General features: G+C 39.7%; 1 protein-coding gene across 7 annotated transcripts in view; it reads right to left on the bottom strand.

Annotated features, from left to right (window-relative positions):
• Positions 1–11,005: 11,005 nt before the first annotated feature.
• IDE (insulin degrading enzyme) overlaps positions 11,006–20,463 on the bottom strand; it is a 66,484-nt gene continuing 57,026 nt past the window's right edge. For all 7 annotated transcript variants that reach the window (XM_082053694.1, XM_082053691.1, XM_082053690.1 and 4 more), the window contains exons 21-25: positions 19,821–20,093; positions 17,547–17,608; positions 15,978–16,050; positions 14,083–14,150; positions 11,006–13,660 (exon numbers count right to left, since the gene is read on the bottom strand). In XM_082053694.1, the coding sequence (XP_081909820.1) occupies positions 13,565–13,660; positions 14,083–14,150; positions 15,978–16,050; positions 17,547–17,608; positions 19,821–20,093 (572 nt within the window). In that variant the 3' untranslated portion in view covers positions 11,006–13,564. The remainder of the gene's footprint in view (positions 13,661–14,082; positions 14,151–15,977; positions 16,051–17,546; positions 17,609–19,820; positions 20,094–20,463) is intronic.

The following is a 20,463-nucleotide window of genomic DNA, read 5'->3' as shown; positions in this document are numbered from 1 at the left end:
TAAGGAAGAGTTTGAGACTAATCTGCTCTACTGAGCAAGCTTCATGCACATTTTTCCCCCAGCAGGTACAATATTTAAAAATCCTTTAGTGGTGCATTATAAGGCTCCGACAGCAATATGCGGACAGACCTCCGTACAGCTGCTTTACAGAGGCCAGGTCAGCCTCAGAGTTTGCAAAATAACAAAATACATAAATGAGAGCATTGCAGCAGGATTCTGGACCCATACCAACTGCTTGGCAGGAAAGAGATACAGATTTCATATCATGTCTAGAACAAGATCATCCTTCCTTATCACAGCTGTGGTTGCAATGTAAGCCTGGAGCAGATACTGGAATTCTAAAATTCTGCATTTTCTGAAAGCAGATCTAGGTCCCCAGCAGGTAAAATGCTAGGGCTTGCCAGCACTTCTTTTTCCTGCTTCTGTTCCTCCTGCCAGTAGTTACAGTTACGCTGAAAAGTTACTTTGGAAGGTCACAGATAAAGATAGTTGGATATGGATTTGCAATCCCTGAACACATGCAGTATTTGAGAAGATGGTCTGATCTCATATTCTGGTTCAGTCCTTTTATAGTTAATCTCCCATTTTCTAACTGTGTAGGAATTGCAGATCTTGGCTAATCCTTCCTGTACGCCTCTGGTGGTTGGAACTTTTTCCATTGACAGCAGTTCCTCAGTACAGCTAAACAAAATCACTGTAAGCTGTCAAACAGAAGACAAATGAGAGCTTAGAAAATAGAATACTTGCTGAACTGAGACAAAACTTCAGGCGCCAACAATGATGATGGTGGGGGAGCAGAGACTATCTCGTTATAATTGCCAATTTAGCAACAGCTGAGCCTGTGCTTATCTGAATTGGTACTTCTGCTAAATTCAGGATGTTTTTGTCCTATGCTAAGCCTTGACATTAACAGAGACAATGCAAATGCAGTGTTCCAGGGATAACTCCTCTCTCAAAAAACAGCAGGTGGTGGTTAGTCTGAGGACTGAATCCCAGGGGAAGATTGTTTTTTTCCCTCATGTGGGCACCTGCTGTGGAGCTAAGATTTTTTTGCATCTGCCTGCAAGCAGCAAGGTGATGACCGTGCACTGGTGTTTTTTCAGTTGAGGTTTGTAATTGTTCTCAGTTCAAGCCTTCACCTTTTTTTCTAAGCCCAAAATATAAATTCACTTTATTGTTGTTGTTGTTGTTGTTGTTGTTGTTGTTGTTGTTGTTGTTGTTGTTGTTCAAAGCTTTCAAATCATACTCTTGAAGTCCTATCTAGATAATGGCTTGTCTTTGGATTGTGCTTCATAAAATGAGCATTCTGTTTTATCATGAAGTGGCTGCCACCAAACACCGGTGAATAAATTGTAAGTGTGCCTTATTCTATCAAGGATTGGTGATTTATGAGAGATAATTACTGTTTAGGCTGTTGATTTGCTCTCTCAGCAAAAGATGTTTCAAGTTAATGAACAGCATATAAAAGGATATATAAAAAAATGCAAGAACCATTTGTCTCAAATAAATTTTGCTCCAATGCAGTAAAATGCAGACAAGAGTGCAGTAACAAAAGAAATGCTCTTGCCCTTTTAAATGAAAACCAGTGTCTCAGGGCAATTTATATGACGGCAATAACTCATAATCTAAAAATAATCATGAACTATAATATTAGGCACAGGAAGTCCAAGTAAAAAAGAGCATGTTTAGTCTATAGATTATGTGAGTAATACAGTGTGGCATAGCTAAAACAGAAAGAGAATACAGAGTCCTGAAATTAAACTTAGACTATTCATTACATGAATAGAGGATGGCAAGAAACTGGAATATGAAACACATGTACAGGTATATTGCTGTCTATTTTGGGACAGCAACTTTCTAACGGCCTTCTAACCCGCATTGTATACAGGAGGAACCATGTCCCTTCTCCCCATAAATAGTACACTCTAAATTATGCAAGAGAAAAATAAAGTTGGAGGGATGACACAAAAATAAGCTACAGGATACAAACAAGGGAGAAAGTTGCCTTTGGCTGATATTTGAATTGTTATAGACCAATGTGCTGCATCATAAAAGGCTTTGATGGGCCTATCATCAGCCGGGGTGTAATCTCATTTCCCATTGTATGCTCTCCAAGTCATGGCTGCAGGTCTTTCTTCTTTCAATATGGGCAGCATGTCTGGTTTGCAGTTTGGAGATGAGGCAGATCATAGGCGTTTGTGCTGCCTGTGGTCTGAGGTGTCAATATTTGAACCAGCTTTGACCAAAAATGCTGCTCCTGAGCTCATGCAGTGGGTCCTGCCGGCAGGGGCAGGGGCTGGCAGCACCCGTTCTGCCCGGAGCAGGTGTGCGGTGGCAGGAGTGCCAGTCTGGAGCACAGGGGGTCAGAAGAACCGAGCTTAGCAAGGAAGCTTTATCTTTCTCAGTCTTGCTCTTTAACATGCAAGTAATCACTTGAGAATTGCACCACGGTGGTTTGTAGGCATAAGGTCTAAGGCCATTCAAGCTGACAAATCTCTGACTCATCTCTCCTCTGCACTGGGGTGATAGGCTTTCTGCATTAGCTGAAGTATTTGAAATAAAAAAACTGACAGAGGAAAGACAAAAGGGAATTTAACAAAATGTCATAATTAATTCAACAACGTTTTAAATCACCAACTGCAATGTTATTCAATTTCGGTGGATAGGAAATTAAATAATTCAAAATATTTCAAATATCACAAAGCTACTATTCAATTGAAAGCTCAAAAGTTCAGATCAATCTTCAGAGGGGTATATTTCTAATGGACAGGACTTCTCTCAAGCCAAGAACATGCATTATCTCTGCAATGTTCTTTTCACTCTTACAGCTCTGGAGAGTACAATTTATTCATCTGTCAGATTTTATGCACTTCTTTCCAGGGTATCGTTTATATCTTATTTCTCCAAACCAGAAAAAAAAAAAAAAATTAGAAAGAGACAGCAAGCAGAATAAACCCTTTAAATACAAATCAGCTGATTCAGAGCCTCTTCTCTATTTTCTATCTCCTTCAACCATATTGCCTTGTATTACCCTTACGTTAAACCACTCAGATGAGCTTTTACGCTCTGTGACAGAATTACAGAGAACAGGATAAGTAGTTTATCCTTTCAGTGTGCAAACCAGGCGTCTCCTCAAGCAGATGTGTTTGCGAGCCACCACGGGCAGGCGCAGTCGAGGGCTGCTCACACCCAGCAGTGTGACTGAAAAGGAAGGTCCCGCTGCACAGCAAAGAACAGCGAAACAGGCAGATGATTCCCCTATTGCTGCGTAATTCCGTTCTTCAGTCACTGTGCAAAGTATGCAGTTAATGAGAGTCACCTACTGCTGCCAAAGCAATTTATCTTCTTGTGGTCTGTAATGAAGGCCAATGTTGCTCTTCTTTCCCCAGCACCCACGTGCCTGCACATGTACAGAGAGTTCCCCCACACAAGAAAGTCTAGAGACAAGAGAAGGCCGTTAGTACACACTTTCGGAAGGCTAATGTGCAGGATCCTTTCTGTTCAAGGACAAATGAGCCTTAAGTTACAGAGCTTTCCAAGGCAATGTTTCCTCCTCCACTCCCACCTGACACTGGAAGGCTGCTACCACCATCAGGTTGCCTGAGATTTCCTTTACTAAGACCATGTTTCCAATTGCTAAGAACCTTGTCAAACTTTAAATACCATATGCTATGTGCCCTACAGTGAGTATCTATGGAAGATTTCTTCTGTGATAGTTTGGTCACTTAATGAGAAATTGCAGTAGGTCTCTGACAGTCTCAAAGCTTGAGGCAGGGAATTGAAAATTAGGTGGTAGGGAGGACTTCAGATTGGTGGTTGAGGTGGTGACTTCTCTGACTTGTATGAAGAATCTTCCTAAACACCTTGAAAATTTAAAGGCTGATGCTGCTCAGCTGGGATTTGATGAAAAGGAACTGGAATTTTCCAAGGATTTTTTTGTGTAAGGGGCACGTTAAAAGAAGCAACGGGTCTTAACACCTTATCACTACCCATAGTGCTGTATAGTGAGCGGGATGTGCAAGCAGCCAGCCTGTCCTCCTGAGCTATCAGTGACTTCCCTGCTTAGCCTGTCCTACTCAGAGGCAAAATATAAAATGTGGATTCAGCAACAGGTGTAGTAAATGAAGGACAAGGAGCTTGAGCACTGAGCAGTCATTGAGAAAAATGGATAAGAGATTGTGGGCATTGATCTGTGACAGTCTGGGGCTGCAGAAGGGCTCTGGGTGTGGGGAGCTGTGGATCACAGATCGCGGGGAGGGGGCAGATGACAAATGGATGAGGAGATGAGGACTGAGACTGCCCAGAGAGAGAGATGTGGATCCAGAGATGGGGATGGTCAGGAAGCAGACACAGAGGTCTGTCACCATCAGAGCCTGGAGCAATGTGTGCCTCAGCTCCTCTGCTGCTCTCCAGCACCTGGAAATGCCAGTGATGGGGCTTATCGCACAGACGCACACGTCCTCATTGATGACACATCCAGCACGTGACAGATCCTGTGGCTCTGCCCCAAGAGATAACGCATGGCTGTGTCGCTCAGGTAACCCGTAAGGAAAGCTGCTCCCCGCACTTCAGTTTCCCTTTAGTTTGAACACTTGGCAATTACACCCCGAAGTCTGTGCTCTAAGTACTTAACTGCCAAGCCCCCTGTTATGTCAAATGCTAGGAAATACCAGAACCACAGTGGCTTACACAACTTTAGTCCTGACCTCTTTTGTGAAAGGATCTGTCCGTGACGTGCCCGTTCACTCTTCCACAGCCCCCCACACCACTCTCTTCGAAACTTGCTCCACAGGCACAATGGCTGTTTTCATGACTTTCCCCATGGTGCCTGTTGTTCCAACGCCAAGCACTCCACAAGGACACCCTTCCCCGGGGGGGTGAGCAGTGGGCAGTACCAGGGGCCTGCAGTGCCAACCAATTTAAATCATCTCACTCATGATGCCCATAACCTGATATATGTAGTTTTTTCCTCAGAATAATGGACATCACGTCAATCACATGGTCAATACATGGCAAGGCCATCGCTCCGCTTCCTGCTGCAAATTAAGCCCTGGTAATTCACGGACACCCTGCTCAGCCCCTAAAAAAGAGAGGCGGCTGTGCGGTAAGAGGGCACCTGCAGCCCCCCGCCCGCCGAGCCCTAACAGCCACCGCCCGGCCCGGCGCCGCCATGCTGGCCGGCGCGGCCCGCCTCCCGCCGCCCGGGCTCCCCCACGGGCCTCAGCCAGCGGGACTGCCGCTCCCGGCCGCCATTGGCCATCCCCTTCCCCTCAGCGGGGCCGCCTCACCTCCCCCGGCCCGCTCGGCGTCCGTCCACCACACCCGGTCCCTCTCACCGCCTCAGGACGCCCCGGCTCGGCGGCAGCTCCCGCGCGTTCCCGCTCCCACCGCCGGGTCCCTCAGGCCGGGGCGGCGGCAAACGGCGGGAGAACGGGGCCGGCTCGCGCTCGGCCACCGGCTCGCGCTCGGCCACCGGCTCGCGCTCGGCCACCGGCTCGCGCTCGGCCACCGGCTCGCGCTCGGCCACCGGCTCGCGCTCGGCCACCGGCTCGCGCTCGGCCACCGGCTCTGAGAGAACAGTCTTAGCACGGAGGACACTAAACTGGTGAAGATGTCACACAGTCTTGCTCCTTATAAAATACACATCTGGACAATTTCAGCGATTTAAAGGTGATTTATTTTCTCCGATTAAGCATTTAAATTTCTCTTTGTAGCATCATACAAATATCATTTTCCCCAGCAGAACGGAGAAAATAATTTTCATGCATAAAGATACACAACTCCTCACATTGCTATAAGGAATCACAGCAAATGTTGTATCGTGTAGCACCAAGAAGAATTGTAATTACAGTGTGAAGAAAAGATACCACGAAAGCTACTTTTTTTTTTCATGGTGAATAATTTAAGCCAACATGTTCTTTCTGAAGTATATGCTGTTTCCCAAGCAATAAAAATTAAACTTTGCATTAAAAAAATTAAAATATACCTGTTTTAAAAACTTGACAGTTTCTACAAATTAAGCTATGAAATTTTATTTCTTTTCTTGCATAGCAATTTTCTTCAAACTTGGAAACAGATTAAGAAAAAAAAAAAAATCAATTCTTCCTTTCCTGGCCTTCCCTTACCCAACGTGGTCAAAAAGCAGGGAGCAACTACTGAATATGCACAACTGCATCATGAGCCTGAACATTCCTCTGCAAATTAAGCATACAGTCCTACTCTTAAATTTCTTAGTGTAAAAATGGCAATATTTCAATATTTACTGTCAAGTCACTCTTACTTGACTTTCCAGGTCAAGAAATATTTGGTAAGTGCCAGCTCTAAAAACTCAGCAAGGGACCAAAAAAGTCAAACTTCAGGTCTTTCACTCTCTTGCTGTTATCACGATAACCAAAACACTCGGTTCTGTTGTGTTTTCATTACAAGGACTGGGACTAGATGTGACGGGTAATTTCAAATACACACATACAGCATTACCTGGAGGCACAGGGAACCTCTTGGAAATAGCACGAATTACTGCACTATCCATACTGCAGAAGAGGAGACATAATTAAACTTCCTTTCTGAGAAGGAAAAGCTAGTAACATTTAGTATTAAATCGAACCAAAGGAAAGACCTGTTGAGTAAGGAGGTTTGATGTAGCTGCTGCTCAAGAGCAGAACTTCACCATTTGCCCAAGGCATCTGAGATGGAAAGAGGCCAACAGAGGGGATCGCTCTCACAATAACTTTAGCCACTTGTACTTTCAGAATCAGGAAGACACATTATAAAATCAGCTTTTTATATGGACACGCTGCTGTCCGGCTGTGGGTACTGTCGTGCTACCCATTCTCATGACATCCCTCCCAACTGTGCAATCTCTCTCCTGCAATACCAGCCTACCAGGACTGTGCGTGCTGTTGCCAGGACATTTGTGGTATCATGTATGAGGGCACCTCAGGATGTTCAATGAACCAAAAATTACCCATGGAAGAAGTAAAATAATTCAAGCTTACTGATTGCGCTATCCCTTATATTCTTCTTTAATCACACACATAAATCTACACTCAGTTTTGACTTCATGTTGCAGTCCATTTTCTGAACAATTACCTCTCCTTGAGCTGCTGGACAACCAGATACATTAAATCTTTCCTCACAATCTTGGAAGGGGTATTATTTACTTAAGCTCAAGAAAAAAAAAGTGATAAGATTAATTACATTGCAAACACATACTTTACAAACGTAGGTATACATTATCTTGGGGTTTAAGTTATCTTTTTGCTTGCACGGTGTACGGTGACTCCTTAGGGAACAGCAAGGCAGCTCCTCTGGCATCTTTGTACAGATCTGTCACAGATCAGTCACACCACTGCTACATTAAAGCTCAGTCCAGCAAGATACAAAACTATAGGACTCTGTTTAATGTTCTTTCTATATAGGGCTGGGACCCTAAATCTGGATCTCGAAGTAAAGAAAAAAAAAAAAACCCATGAATGTTACAAGACTTCCAGGGCTATTAAGATATTCCAACATTATTTAATATTATTTTAAATGACTAGTCAGAATCTATGCCAAAACCATTGTAAAATATACATAGTTTATAATGTAGGGCTATCAACCTACTACAGGGCAATGCATTTACTCCAGTTGTCAGGCCAGCTTAAGTATTTGCTTAGGGTTTATTCTCCAGATTATCTCAACTGCTGTCTGTTCAGTAGAGAATGCAGAGTTAATGAAGCTAATGAGAAATTCTGCTACGTTTTATCCTGTTACTTTCAAAGCTCAAAGAAACTTAGACTGTTCAGACACAAAGCTGTCCTGAAAATAAGGTTTTGTATTCACTCTTAATTACTCAAGTAAATATTTTTAAAAGGCTAATACATATTATTAGCTATACAGTGCCACAGTTGTGCATTGGTAGTTTACAGACATAACACATGACCGCTTTTCACAGGAATTTGTAATTTATACACAATGACTTGACAGATAGACATGATTATCAGACAAGGAGTGCAAAATGGCATGCATCTGGTTGCTTTCAGCTTATATGCATCATCTTCCATTTCAACATCATCTTTATTCAGTAGCTCACACTGCAGGCAAGCACCTCAGCTCACTCTTACATTTTGTATACACTGAGCTTAATACAATCTTCTGTATTTTCACATTCATAACATCTTTAAACTAATGATTACTGACATTTACATTCAAGTGGAAAATCCAAACTACAAACATTCTTTGTATATACATTCTTCAAGTTACACAAAGCCTACAAGCTACTCCGCTCTTAAATATGTTTCCTTCCAGGAAAAGGCTGCATAAGGTACATTTTAATTAGATTATTCACAGCAATAAAATCATATTGTGCATACAACAGCAGATGAGTCTCCTGCTGCGGTTGAGTAGCACCTGTTTTCAAATGATTTCTGACATAGTTCTACTTGCTTACATCTCCCACTCTGCTGAGCTCCAGCAGCAGGCCAGGGCAGCTCGCCAGGCTCAGACACACTGTAGATGCCATCTTGGTATAATTTAATGGGTAAAGCTTGCCATGATTAGAAGATACATTCTAATCATAGAAGAAGTATCCTAGAACACGCATGCAGCCCAGACTGGGAGCAGGCTGGTGCTAAAGGGACATGAATGACACTGATGGGACAATGGGAGTACTCTGGTCATCTCACCTTGGTCAGAGAGACGTGATGCAGTGTGAGATGAACAGCAACATCTCTGCCTTTGGAGATGACACAGGGAGCATCAGAACCAAACAATCAGCTTGTGGAGATGCCAGATCCAGTTATATGTACAGATTCCTGTGTTCCTGAAATACATTTAATGCTGCGGAACCATCACAATTACTTTCTCTTCCTACACTTTTATCTGGAAATAAATATTAATCAAATCTATGAATGGGAGAATTATCTGCATAGATTTTTTTCTGATTCCTGAAGGTTTACCCTTAACAGGTATGTGCCGGTGAATGACACTGGTGTCTCTCAACTGCAACACAGAACTGCACTTGCAATAAGTGGTCATAAGAAATGCTTTTTTTCTCCGTGGTACTGCAGAAGGCTTGCAACGCACAAGTCTTAGCAGGCTAAAAGTTACTGTAATGACAAAAGATTGGGTGGGGAAATGCTGAACTGTGTGACAGCCAACTGACTGCAGAGCGCTGACGGGCGCTAATCTGTTGTGACCTTCCCTGGCTCTTGCATACATGTGCAAATCAGCATTTGGGGTGAACCCTGTCCGCTAAACTTACTGCATTCCAAAGCAAGTTGGAAGTTTGAAAAATACCAAGTGAACTATTTTTGAACACTAATGCTGTGAAATGTTTACATGTTTCTCGTGTTTTAAACCAGTTCCAACATTGCCTTATCAAGTGCACCACTTAAATAGCTATACAGCAAATTTTTTAAGATTCCTGCCCACTAAAAGGCATTACCTCAAAAATTTAGATCTTCAAAGCCCAGTCTCAGCTTTCACTAACTTTTGTCCACACCCACATTTTCTATATTCAATTTCCCAGATACCATTTTTGCACATGTTCTGAAATGATTCAGCCTTAACAATAAAAAAATGCATTAGTATTGATCTCCTGCATCTCCATGGAATTCACAACTAGGTCTCCTATTTCTCCCATCACAGGAGCTCATCCTTTACAACAAACTTAACGTAAAAAGTACATTTCTTCTACACCACAACTCAGTGGTTAGTGCAAGTTACCAAAAATTCAACTTCCATTTCCATCTTCTATTACAATTTTCTCAAGCTCATTTTTTTACACTTCCCAGGAGGCTGGTAATGTAGGGGGGGACCTCCTCATTCTCATCTGTTGAACCTGTTCTAATTTTGTAGAGTAAGCATTCACCACCAAAGGATGCGCGTGTATGAGCCACATGTACCACAGGACACCCAGCTCCCTGTATGGCTGGAGTGGGGGCTGGAAAGGGGTCCCCAGTTCCACCTGCTGCTCCAGTGAAAAGTTTATCTTATCAGTCGCTAGAAGGCAGCCATGACTGCTGGCTGCCCTTCTGGAAAGGAGAGCAAGGCAGGTGGTGAAAAGCTGTAATGGAAATCTGGAGCAGGAAGCACATCTAACACAGAGTCAGGTGGTGGTGAATCCTCAAAAATGCGGGATTTAAACTTAGTTATCAATAAGGGCAGTTCACGTCCAAGCACTTACACAATATTCTGAGAAAGCTCAAGCATTTTTTTTTATGGCTAACAGTCACAGTCGAAGTAAATTTGGATAGCTTGATTTTTTTGCAAAAGATAATAAAGCCAATGAGTCAAGATTTACACCAATCCCTAGTGACTGGGAGTGGAGAAGGAGAGCCCTGGTGCTGGGGACAAGTGATTTTCCGGGTGGGCTGCAGGCACTGTGTTTCTCCATAGAGAGAATCAGCTACTCTTGCCAATGCCAAGGACAAAACCTGTCTCTTAACGTTGGTAACTGCCAGATAATACTTCAAGGAGCCCCATTACAAGAGCAGAAATACCTGCTGACTTATATCTTTACGCTGTCAGAATTCAGAATTAACACTATTTACTGTTCTAACAATCACATTTACTCCTAACCTTTCTAAATGTAATCTTTTGGCGTGCATAAAACAAAGAAAATGACTAGGGAAAGTACTTTCTCAAAAGCAACACTAAAGCTGCATTAGGCACGATTCAGTCTGGCTGCAGCGATGTTCTGAATTTAGAATTTGAGATTGTATAATTAAAATCCTGTCTTGTGCAAATATTTCTACCTTTATATTATTACGTTTTCATACACTCAGAGAGCAACAGAGGTGGATCTACCCGAAAGGTGTGGGATGGCACATGGCAAAGTCCTCTGAAACTTCCCCAGAGGTGACTGGGACACTTCTCCAGCAATGCTACTCAGCCTCACTACCCCAAGCAACTGGAGAGCAGAAAATCACAATTAACTTATAATAAAAAACACACACAGACTGATAGATGTAACATTACCAGTATGCAAAAAAAATTAAATGAAACAAATTAAGAACTCCAAACATTAAATTCAGGTTTTTTATTGTAAACAGAATAACTCTAGCACTCTGTCATACTGGCTGTGTCACATGCACCCAATTCCACATCAACTGCTTAAAATAGCACTTGCAAAAATTACAGTTATGTAATAATAATTTATGGTTTCTTACATAAACTAATTAACAAGCACTAAAATTGAATTACAGTGTATTCTAGGTAGTTTTTTATTGCTTGTAGACACTGCAGCTTTGGATCCATTAAAATGAACCCATTAGTATGCCTGAGTTTATCAAAATTTACTGCTCTATTCAAACTCAGAAACTATAAAATGCTGGAGAACACTTAAAAGCAATTAAGAGTTGCTGCAAAACTACATGGGTTTCCACATCCAGTCAGAGAACTTTGAAATTCTACATATTTTTCCTCTGGAAAACATGATTTGTGAGCTTGTGTTAAACACGCTGCCATTCCAATTTATTTATATAATTTGTTAAAATTAGAGTTGATAGTAGTTCCATGAATATATATATATATCTATTTTTACATACGATAGAAGCCATTTCATTTTATTCACCCTAAGAGTGGTATGTTTAAATACTAAAATCCTAAAATATATTTTTTTATAATGTTGTCAAAACTTTTAATATATATAATACAAATATTTTTACTAAAGGAAAACTATAAACAAAAGCAAAATGCAAGAGGGTAAAGAGAACATTTTATGTGAAAGATCCATGAAAAATACGGTGAACAGAGACACCTCTACTGATTTTGCTTATATTAATTCTTTGTTTTCCCTCAGACTACAAAAAAATGCTAGTGGCCTTCCTTGGCAACAGGTTACATCACAACCTACCATCAAATTTATTAAAAAGATGTTGAAACACATACTGTTAACCTTTGAAACAACTTTTAAATACACTGTATGTATTCAATTAGAAGAGACCCTCAGATAAATACAATATAAAGGCCCTTGCCCTGTCAAAGCATTCATTGAGTTTGGCTTCAGAGCCAGCATAAGAACATTGATTCACTGACAAGAACAGCCCCATTGAATATAACAGGATTCCGGCATATGACACCATGTGTGTCACGTCAGGGCCTTAATTTCAGGTTCTTTTAAAACAAAGCAAACTCTCAGTAACACTCCTGATGAGCAGATTTTATATCTTCAGTGCTTTGCATACTCTATCCTGTCTGAATACTTACAATCAACTTTATGTATTAAACAGGTAGGAGAAGATGCTCCCTTACCTTTTCCTACTTGGGGGCTGTCCCACCCATCAGACTGCTCTGCAGAAGGCTACAGCAAACTTGGTGAAGATTAGACACCATATATTGTTTTATCATTTTACTAAATTATGCAATATATATACATATAGTACTTCAATATACTTCTTGATCCTGCTGGGTTTTGTGCAGCCCTCTTAAAAGAAGTAGGAATAAATATTTTGTGATGTAACCTGAAGCACACCCTGCACTACTCCAGAACTGCACACACAGTGCTGTCCCAAACGCCTTCCCGAGGGACCAGAAGGGCCCTCACAGACGCAGCCAGTGTGGCCGATTCATCACAGCACCTGTCTCTGACATTCACCTGTTCTTGAGTGAAGAACTAACACATGCTTTAAGGTATGTGCACTAGTAAGTACTTTGCTGGACCAAGACCTGACATAACAAATGAGGCAAAACAGACTGAGTTCTTCATCCGTACATGCGCAACTGAAAACAAAAAATGTCACCAAATCAAGTATTTTATATACCAAATGGAAACAATTCACAGTAACACAAACACTGAACAGGATGTTGACAGTATCAAGAGACTGGGACAATACTTTTGATAACACAATTAAGATGTACTATTAAAGTGTTTCCAGCATTTTACTAGTTTTGATACAAAATGTCCCCAAATTTGTATAGAAAGATTAAAATCATGCCCGTATCCTCAATTATTCTCACTAAGATAATTCTCTCTTGACTGTGTTGTTAAATTTCCTTTTTTCCCCCCACTAGTCTTCATAAAACTTAAATAGAAAATATGTTGGTTGCATTAAGGATCAATTAAAAAAAGTATCATTCAACATGTTACTTCAAAAAAATGTGAAAGTCTCTTTTTTTAAGAAAAATTGTTGACCCCCACCCAAAAAAGGACCTACTTGTCTCACCCCCTCCAGCTCCCAATAAGATAATTATTGGGATACTAAATGGTGTTTCTCAGGGACAGTAAGTATATTTCAAGCAATTCTGTTTGCTCTGGAGGGTTATTTTATCAACATGAAAATTTGAAGGGATATAATATTTAAAAAATATACTGCATCTACAAGTTTATTATTATTTTTGTTTCAGTTGATTTTGGTTTTCAACAGGTTGTCTGTAATATAAATGACACATGACCACAACTGATTTTGATATAGTCTCTATCCCTAACACACAGCTAATATCAAATGAACCAAGAAGGAATTTGGGACTTTCATAACAAACAGAACCATTCATCCCAACGATCTTTAATAATTTTGTTCATCATGAAGTCCCCTGAATCCATGTCAGTACTGATCATTTGCCTCTCTTCATCCATGGGGGTTCTTCACAGTTTTGCAGCCATGAAATTGATATGTGGTTTCACCAGTGGAAAGAGTGGCAGACTGCGCTTGAATTCTGTCATATTTTCAATCACACTTGGCTGCAAAGAAGTGCACGCAAGAAAAAGTCTGCTCAATATCTTTAGTCAGAAAAGTGAGAAATTCCTTGCTTTTCATTTTAACTTTTGCTACAGCTACATATAAACACATTTTTCTTGCTCTGTTCTACAATATTAGTGATTGTCACCATTTAAAAAACAGAACAGTGATCCACATTTCATTACTACAGATCCCCCAAAATACAAAGGTAACAGGACACACTGTTAAAAAGAAGAAAAACATGAGGAAAAATCCCTGTTGTTATACAGGATGACACCATCTATGGAAAAAAAAATGAAACACCAGTCCCACAATATCATTAATTTTAAAAAGTTTGTTTCTCCCTCCAAATTTATATTTAACGATACTAAACTTCCATATTAAGAATACAGCCTGGCATTTTTTATGTGTTATTTCTTTTTACCTGTGGTAGTGGTGGTGCTGGTGCCAGGTTCACATCATTTTGGCAGGGAAATTCTCCAACAACAGGGCCTATTTAACATCATCAGAATTAATTCAGGACAACAATTTAATCACTACCTTTTACATAATCAACTGTCTTATAAGACAGGTATCTATATAAAGCACAGGTTATTAATTTTAAAGGATCTCTAAATAAGATTTTGCTTTTATACTCCATGGCTGTCTTCTGAAAGAGTTTAATCCATCATTTGACCTGAAAACATGTGCTGAGGCAGTGGCTTTTGTTCATTTTACTTGCACATGAAGAAAATGTAGAAATAAAAATTACTAATCTACCGATCAATGAATACTCAAAACTGTTTCCCAGTACAAATCATGCAAACAGTAGTAAATGTCAGTGGTATATCACAACAGGAGCAATGCAACAACAGCACATCTTGCTTACAGAGGCCTGGGGGTTACTCTGTAGGCTCTGTGTACCAAAATTCTGGGTAACGCTCCAAGTCTTCCCCGCCTGTCCCCATGCACACCCTACTCCAGTGCCCCCAAACTTCTTCCTGCATCCAACCCACTTGTCTGTAAGAACTTCTAGTCTTAAATTCCTTAAACCTCCCTTCTACCTCCATACCCAAATTTCAACCCTAAACAACCCTATGAGTTCAAGGTCTTCCCCCTGCTAAAATCCCAGGTATCTCTACCCTACTGCTTCCTGCTCTTTTCCACTCCCAGGGAAAATGGTGTGTCTGTGTGCAGGAGGAAGGGTACCTGCACTTGGAAGAATGCTCGTCTGGACTCACAGGAAATGCACTGAAGTCCCAATTCCTCTTTCATGGCAGAAGAGAGGCCATATGACAGATTAAATGGTTTAGGACTGGGGAGTATGTGGAGAGAATACCTTGCTGTAGTTTCTGGAAGAGTAACCACTTGCTAGATTGTCTCACATGCTCACCCTTGTCTTGGGAAGATCCCATTGCAAGCAACTAATAAACCATTCTGCCAATGGAGTTACTACATTTTAAAAAGTAGCGAGAAGTATTAGATCTATTTCTACTTAGCAATGATTAGTCATGAAAACTGAAGGATGCTATGAAGCAAGTCTTCCTTACTCAGTTGCAGTGTTACAATTCCCATAGCACCATAAAAATCAACCATTCTGAGACTGGAAGAGTTTCGTAACAGGCACACAGCTATCAGCAAGCCTTTCATATTCCTGATTTTGCAAACAGTTACATGTTGGAATTTAAGTCCAGTATAAACTGGTGAAAAATCCGCACAAAACACCACAGAAGTTTTTCCTCTCGGTTTATTTATATTAACCAGGAACACTCTTAACCTTTTCCTCTTGAATTCTAAAATGGAACAACAGAGTTTACAATGCACAGCTGATGTAGGTTATTTGAAAATAAAACCTAAATAAACTTTTACTTTCTCTAGTTTAAATACAATGTTTGACATTCCCAGAGGGTTGGGGTTTGTTTTTGTTTTTCCTTCCAAAGTGCTTGAATAAAACTGTGGACATGCATTGCTTGTCAGCAAAAAACCCCAACCTCAATGGACTGACAACTGAAAATCCTCTTTTTTTTTCCCTGTAGGACTATTACAGAGGTTTGTTTTAAATTATCCCATTGAAAAAATAAGTGTTATTTTAAGATATATTGTTTTAATATCAATATACTTCAGAATGGCTAAAGACCTTGGCCACAAACATCAATCAGAAAATTTGAAGCACCCGTGTGAAAAAAACAACTATAAAAATAAATACTTTTTTCTCTGAAAGGTATATAATGTCTAGAGCTGAGTTTTTCTTATAGTGCATTTGCATAATACATGGCTGTTTTTAACCACGACTTGCTTGAACAGGAATTGATTAAATACTATATTCAGCACAATACTTACAGGAATCCATTTCCCTTGCAAGGACATGTACTGATACCTTGTGTCTTCTGGGAGCATCTATTGCCAACAGCACCTACGGCAAAAAACATCAAGCCCTTCAGCTGTGAGAAGAACGACAGCATATAAATTTTAATTTAAGCTTTAAAATGAGGAATGAATTCTGGGATGCCCGTTCAAACATCATTAAAGGTCATCCCTACAGTACTTCTAATCATTTCACAATCAAGTTACGAAATTAATGTACTGTTTGGGAATCAGAAAAACTGAAAGTAATAGGAATTCAGCCATTAACTGTCATAGTATCAGGAATGCAATCTAAACTCTCTGCAGAATTTTCAATCCCTAGCAGCCTTCTGGAAGCACATTACCCTGAACACATTTATTAAACTCAGCTGACTAGCTCACCAATCTAGCCAGTTACTTCTGCTCTGGAATACTGGGTAATCATGTATTGAGCATTAATGTAAGCAAAATAATATAGGTTCTTACAAAAAGAGAATGTGGATACTTGTTCAAATTTTCATTTATTAAACAAAGACTGCTGGAATTCCATTTACTAAGAGTTTGCATTTGCTGCATATCTTTACCCATGCTATTGTACTATTAAAAAAAAAAAAAAAGGCAAAAAGGAAAAGACAGAGTACAAAAGAGAAACCATTTTGAAAGACATTAGCCCCCCCTCAAGAGAAAGAAAGAACATATAGATACACACATACCCATGCTTCTTCATGGGCAGAGATTTTTCCATACAACAGTAAGTTCCACATACATGCACCTACATTATTTTGCCAAGTATTCCCTGAGCTATTAGCTGCTCCATAAGTAATAAAACAATATGTACACTTTGCAATATAGTGAATTATCATTGTCTATGAAATTTTAAAAAAAGAAAGAATGAGGCCCAACTTGTTTGGGGGAGGGGGGAAGGATACCTCCCCAGTATTTCAGTTGCTTATATTAGATATCTATCTAGCAACTTCATGCTGGGTTGTAATGTACAATTACTGCATCATTACGCTGTTCCTTTGTTCTGCCTAACTATGAGAAGATAAAAAAAAGGTGCTGATTTACGGTGAACAAAGCTTTAAAAATACCTGTTTCATTCACAATTCATGCACACAAAATGAACGGAATCATTTACTGGTTGAAGAAGAATATAAAAGAACAAATGTACAATTTTGGCCAAGCTCAGTCATAAACCAGCACAACTTTATTCATAAAGAAAGGATAAACAAGACAAGAAAAGAATAAAAGATGGTAAAAAAACCAAACAAAACAAAACCAGAACCACACACAAACAGCAAAAATCCACCACCCACAAAATAAACAAAGAAAACCACCACCAAACCAAACCACAGAAACCCCCCACAAACCTTTTCCACAATGTTTACAGTATGCTAGCTGTCATTAAACTAATTAAGATTCAAGAAACACAGTTACAATTGATGCAGATACCTTAATAATATCATCTACCTGAAACAGGTGTATGCTTTCATCGTTCACACAAATAATATCCAGTTATATCTACATGTCTTTCCAAGTTACATTTTAAGTACATGACTAACTTACCTTGTAGAACTGTATAATATCGTCCTTGGTCAGGGTCTTCAGATAAGCCACTTCAATGTTATCTGCACAACAACAGTACAAATTAGAACAAGTCTGCAAATCGTAGCTGGTTATTAGCACACTACTTATTCAAAGTATTTTTCTTTCAAATTCAGGTGCTGTAATTGACTGCAAATATGATTTTCATTCTTAACTTTCAAGCTAGTACTTGCCTCACTAAAAGTGCCACTGGAAACTTGGCAGAAATTTACACTTCATTTGATTTGACTTACAAAAAAATGCATGTTTGAAGAATACTGGTTGCACTGTCTGTTATTCAGTAGCTAAGACAGATATGCCTGCTTCTGTATATTATCTTCAATTCAATATTACACATTTCTAATGAAGACTGATTATAGATGGCTTTCACTCACAGTGAAGAGAACAGGATGGTAGGATGCACTTTGGCAGGACGTACTTTTAAATAAATGTGAGGAATGGTGGCTACATCCCACCGGTTCAGGAATAATCACCTTTAATATAGCTGGGAACAATGTGTCTCAGTAGCTACATCACTTCATATGAATCGAGCTGTAATGAATTAATCATGTGGTATCACTGCTGCCCAAGCAGGACGGCTTTGTGTTGTAGGCATGCTTGCTTTTCTTAGGGTTAGCAGGAAGATCAAACAAGAAATACGTGCAAGAGAACAAATGTGCAGCTAACAAGCCTGTGAGTCAGGCTCTAAGTAATTAATATGAAGTTCTACATGGATGAAATAAAAAAGAATCAACAAAACACAGTTTGAAAGACTAGATGACATTTGGAAGAAAAATTTTAAATGAAGTAAAACGGTAAAAGTAATAATAACAATGTAAAAACCTGAAGAAAAAACCCTTTCACTTCTTAAGGCTGGAATATGAATTTCTGATTTTGAGAATTCTAGTCATATTAGAATCATTAATGAAATAAAATTACTAGTGGGTAGAAGGGAATTAAAGATAGAAAAGTCAAGGGAAACAACAAATTGAGTGGGATTTAGATATGAAAGTCACGGCTACAGCTAGCAGTAAGAAATTCCAGAGAGATAATACAGATCCAAGTACGGTAAAAACAGAAACACAAGTCAGAGAAAAACTAAACTGTTTCAGACACAAAAAAAAGTACATGAGGGGATAAGTTTCCACATCACTCTTTATACTCAGGCATGAAACCTTGGCAGTAGTTCTCATTCTCTCTCAAGACCAAGCTAGATGACAATTCAAAGTGCTTCATTATTTAAACCATTCAGTTAGTCATTGTCGACCAAAAAGACTGTATTTGCTACCATGGAAGGCCAGCATTGTGTGTGTAAAGCAGAAGAGAACTCACAGGATGCAGAATGAGTTTTCTGTAGGAAGCACATTATGCATGGAAGATGAGAAATTATAGCTGTGAATAAGAGTTGAGACATGAAAATGTGAAAAGCTGATCTGTACCTAAAACTTTATTTTTAATGTCAGAAACTATATTATTAATATACCTCAGAATTTGGACAAAAAATCTTCAAACAATGATGAAAAAGGGAAAAATACGACTTAAATACTATGTAGGACCACAATGTAAATAACTGTCCATCCATTTTCAGTAATAACACCAGATGTTTGATCTCAATTGGTCTTCTACAAGCTTCTAATCTTCAAAGTACCATGGATGAAAAAAAAAACCCAGAATTCATGTTCCTTCAAGCCTACTCTAAGCAGAGACAGGTCACATGTTAGTCAGGATCCCTGCTGTTGCCTTTGCCATGGCTCCCTCAGAGGAGCTGTGCAATGGGAAGAGGAATAGGGTTGATACAAATGTATGCACCCGCACAAGTGTCAAGTATGTCTGAATGCGTCTCAGTCAAGTAGCAGGCACGTATGTAACACAGATGTTTGACCATCACGGAAATAAATTCGATCTCCTGCGACATCAACATTTGCATTCAAACCACTTCCAGTCCTTGACCTACTCTAAGTCTCCCTGAGGTCAGTGAAGCTTTCACACCGCCCAGCATACAGTGAACATCAGGAACACGCTTATCCTCCAACAGCTCCCACAGCACTGAGAGCACAGGCTGCACAAATGAGGTGTTTCTTCAGGGCAGAAGGAAAAAATACAACTTACAGACACAAATCACAAAAAATATATTAAATTATGCACAGACTATGTAAAAGTTTAAGTCATTCCCAAATGAGTATCACACTCAAGAGTCACAAGTGTAGCCAAACTAGTATATGCATTCAGTTTTAAAGAAATTATAATTTGTCTTACCTCTGTCAAAGTTATACTGCTGGGAAATGATTTCTCCCCAATATTTAGCACATTCTGCAGACAGCTTCTTTGGTTTGTCTAGACGACGAATTGCTAAAGCTTGGATATGTTTTTGGAAGGCCTCTTCTGTCATATCTTCTATGCATTTCTCCATAGTTTTTAAGAATGCTTCAACTCTGCTTTCTAGATAGTGTGGTGGCTTTTCAGACTGGATAATAAATCGCAGTCCTTGTATGCCATTTGCCCGACGTGGACCACTGAACACAATGTAACCTTGGCAAAACAAATTAAAACAAATTAAAAGAAATTCCTTGTTCCAGCATTAAATTTGCCAAACACAGTATGTTTGACAGGAATGCAATTTTATGCTAAGCTTAATTCTGTGTTATAAATGAAATATGCAGGTTTTAAAAATATGCCACTGTAATTTTTTGAAACACCTTTATTTTACTGAGATAAATATCAGTTCAGGGGAGGGTGAGGAGGAGATGAGGAACACTAGGACAGAACAAAAGGAATTCTGTCATCAGGATTAGGTAACCAGAAATTAAGCTGTACTCTAGTGCTTCAGGAGACCCAACTTTAGCAACTTATTATCATTTTTTCATAATGTCTAATCTGAATTATCTTTGCTGCAATGTAA

Source organism: Streptopelia decaocto (assembly GCF_964273445.1).
Source record: "Streptopelia decaocto genome assembly, chromosome: 5".
Taxonomy (NCBI): domain Eukaryota; kingdom Metazoa; phylum Chordata; class Aves; order Columbiformes; family Columbidae; genus Streptopelia; species Streptopelia decaocto.
Note: the sequence above shows the minus strand (reverse complement) of the source record. Positions and strands in the feature narration are given on the sequence as shown.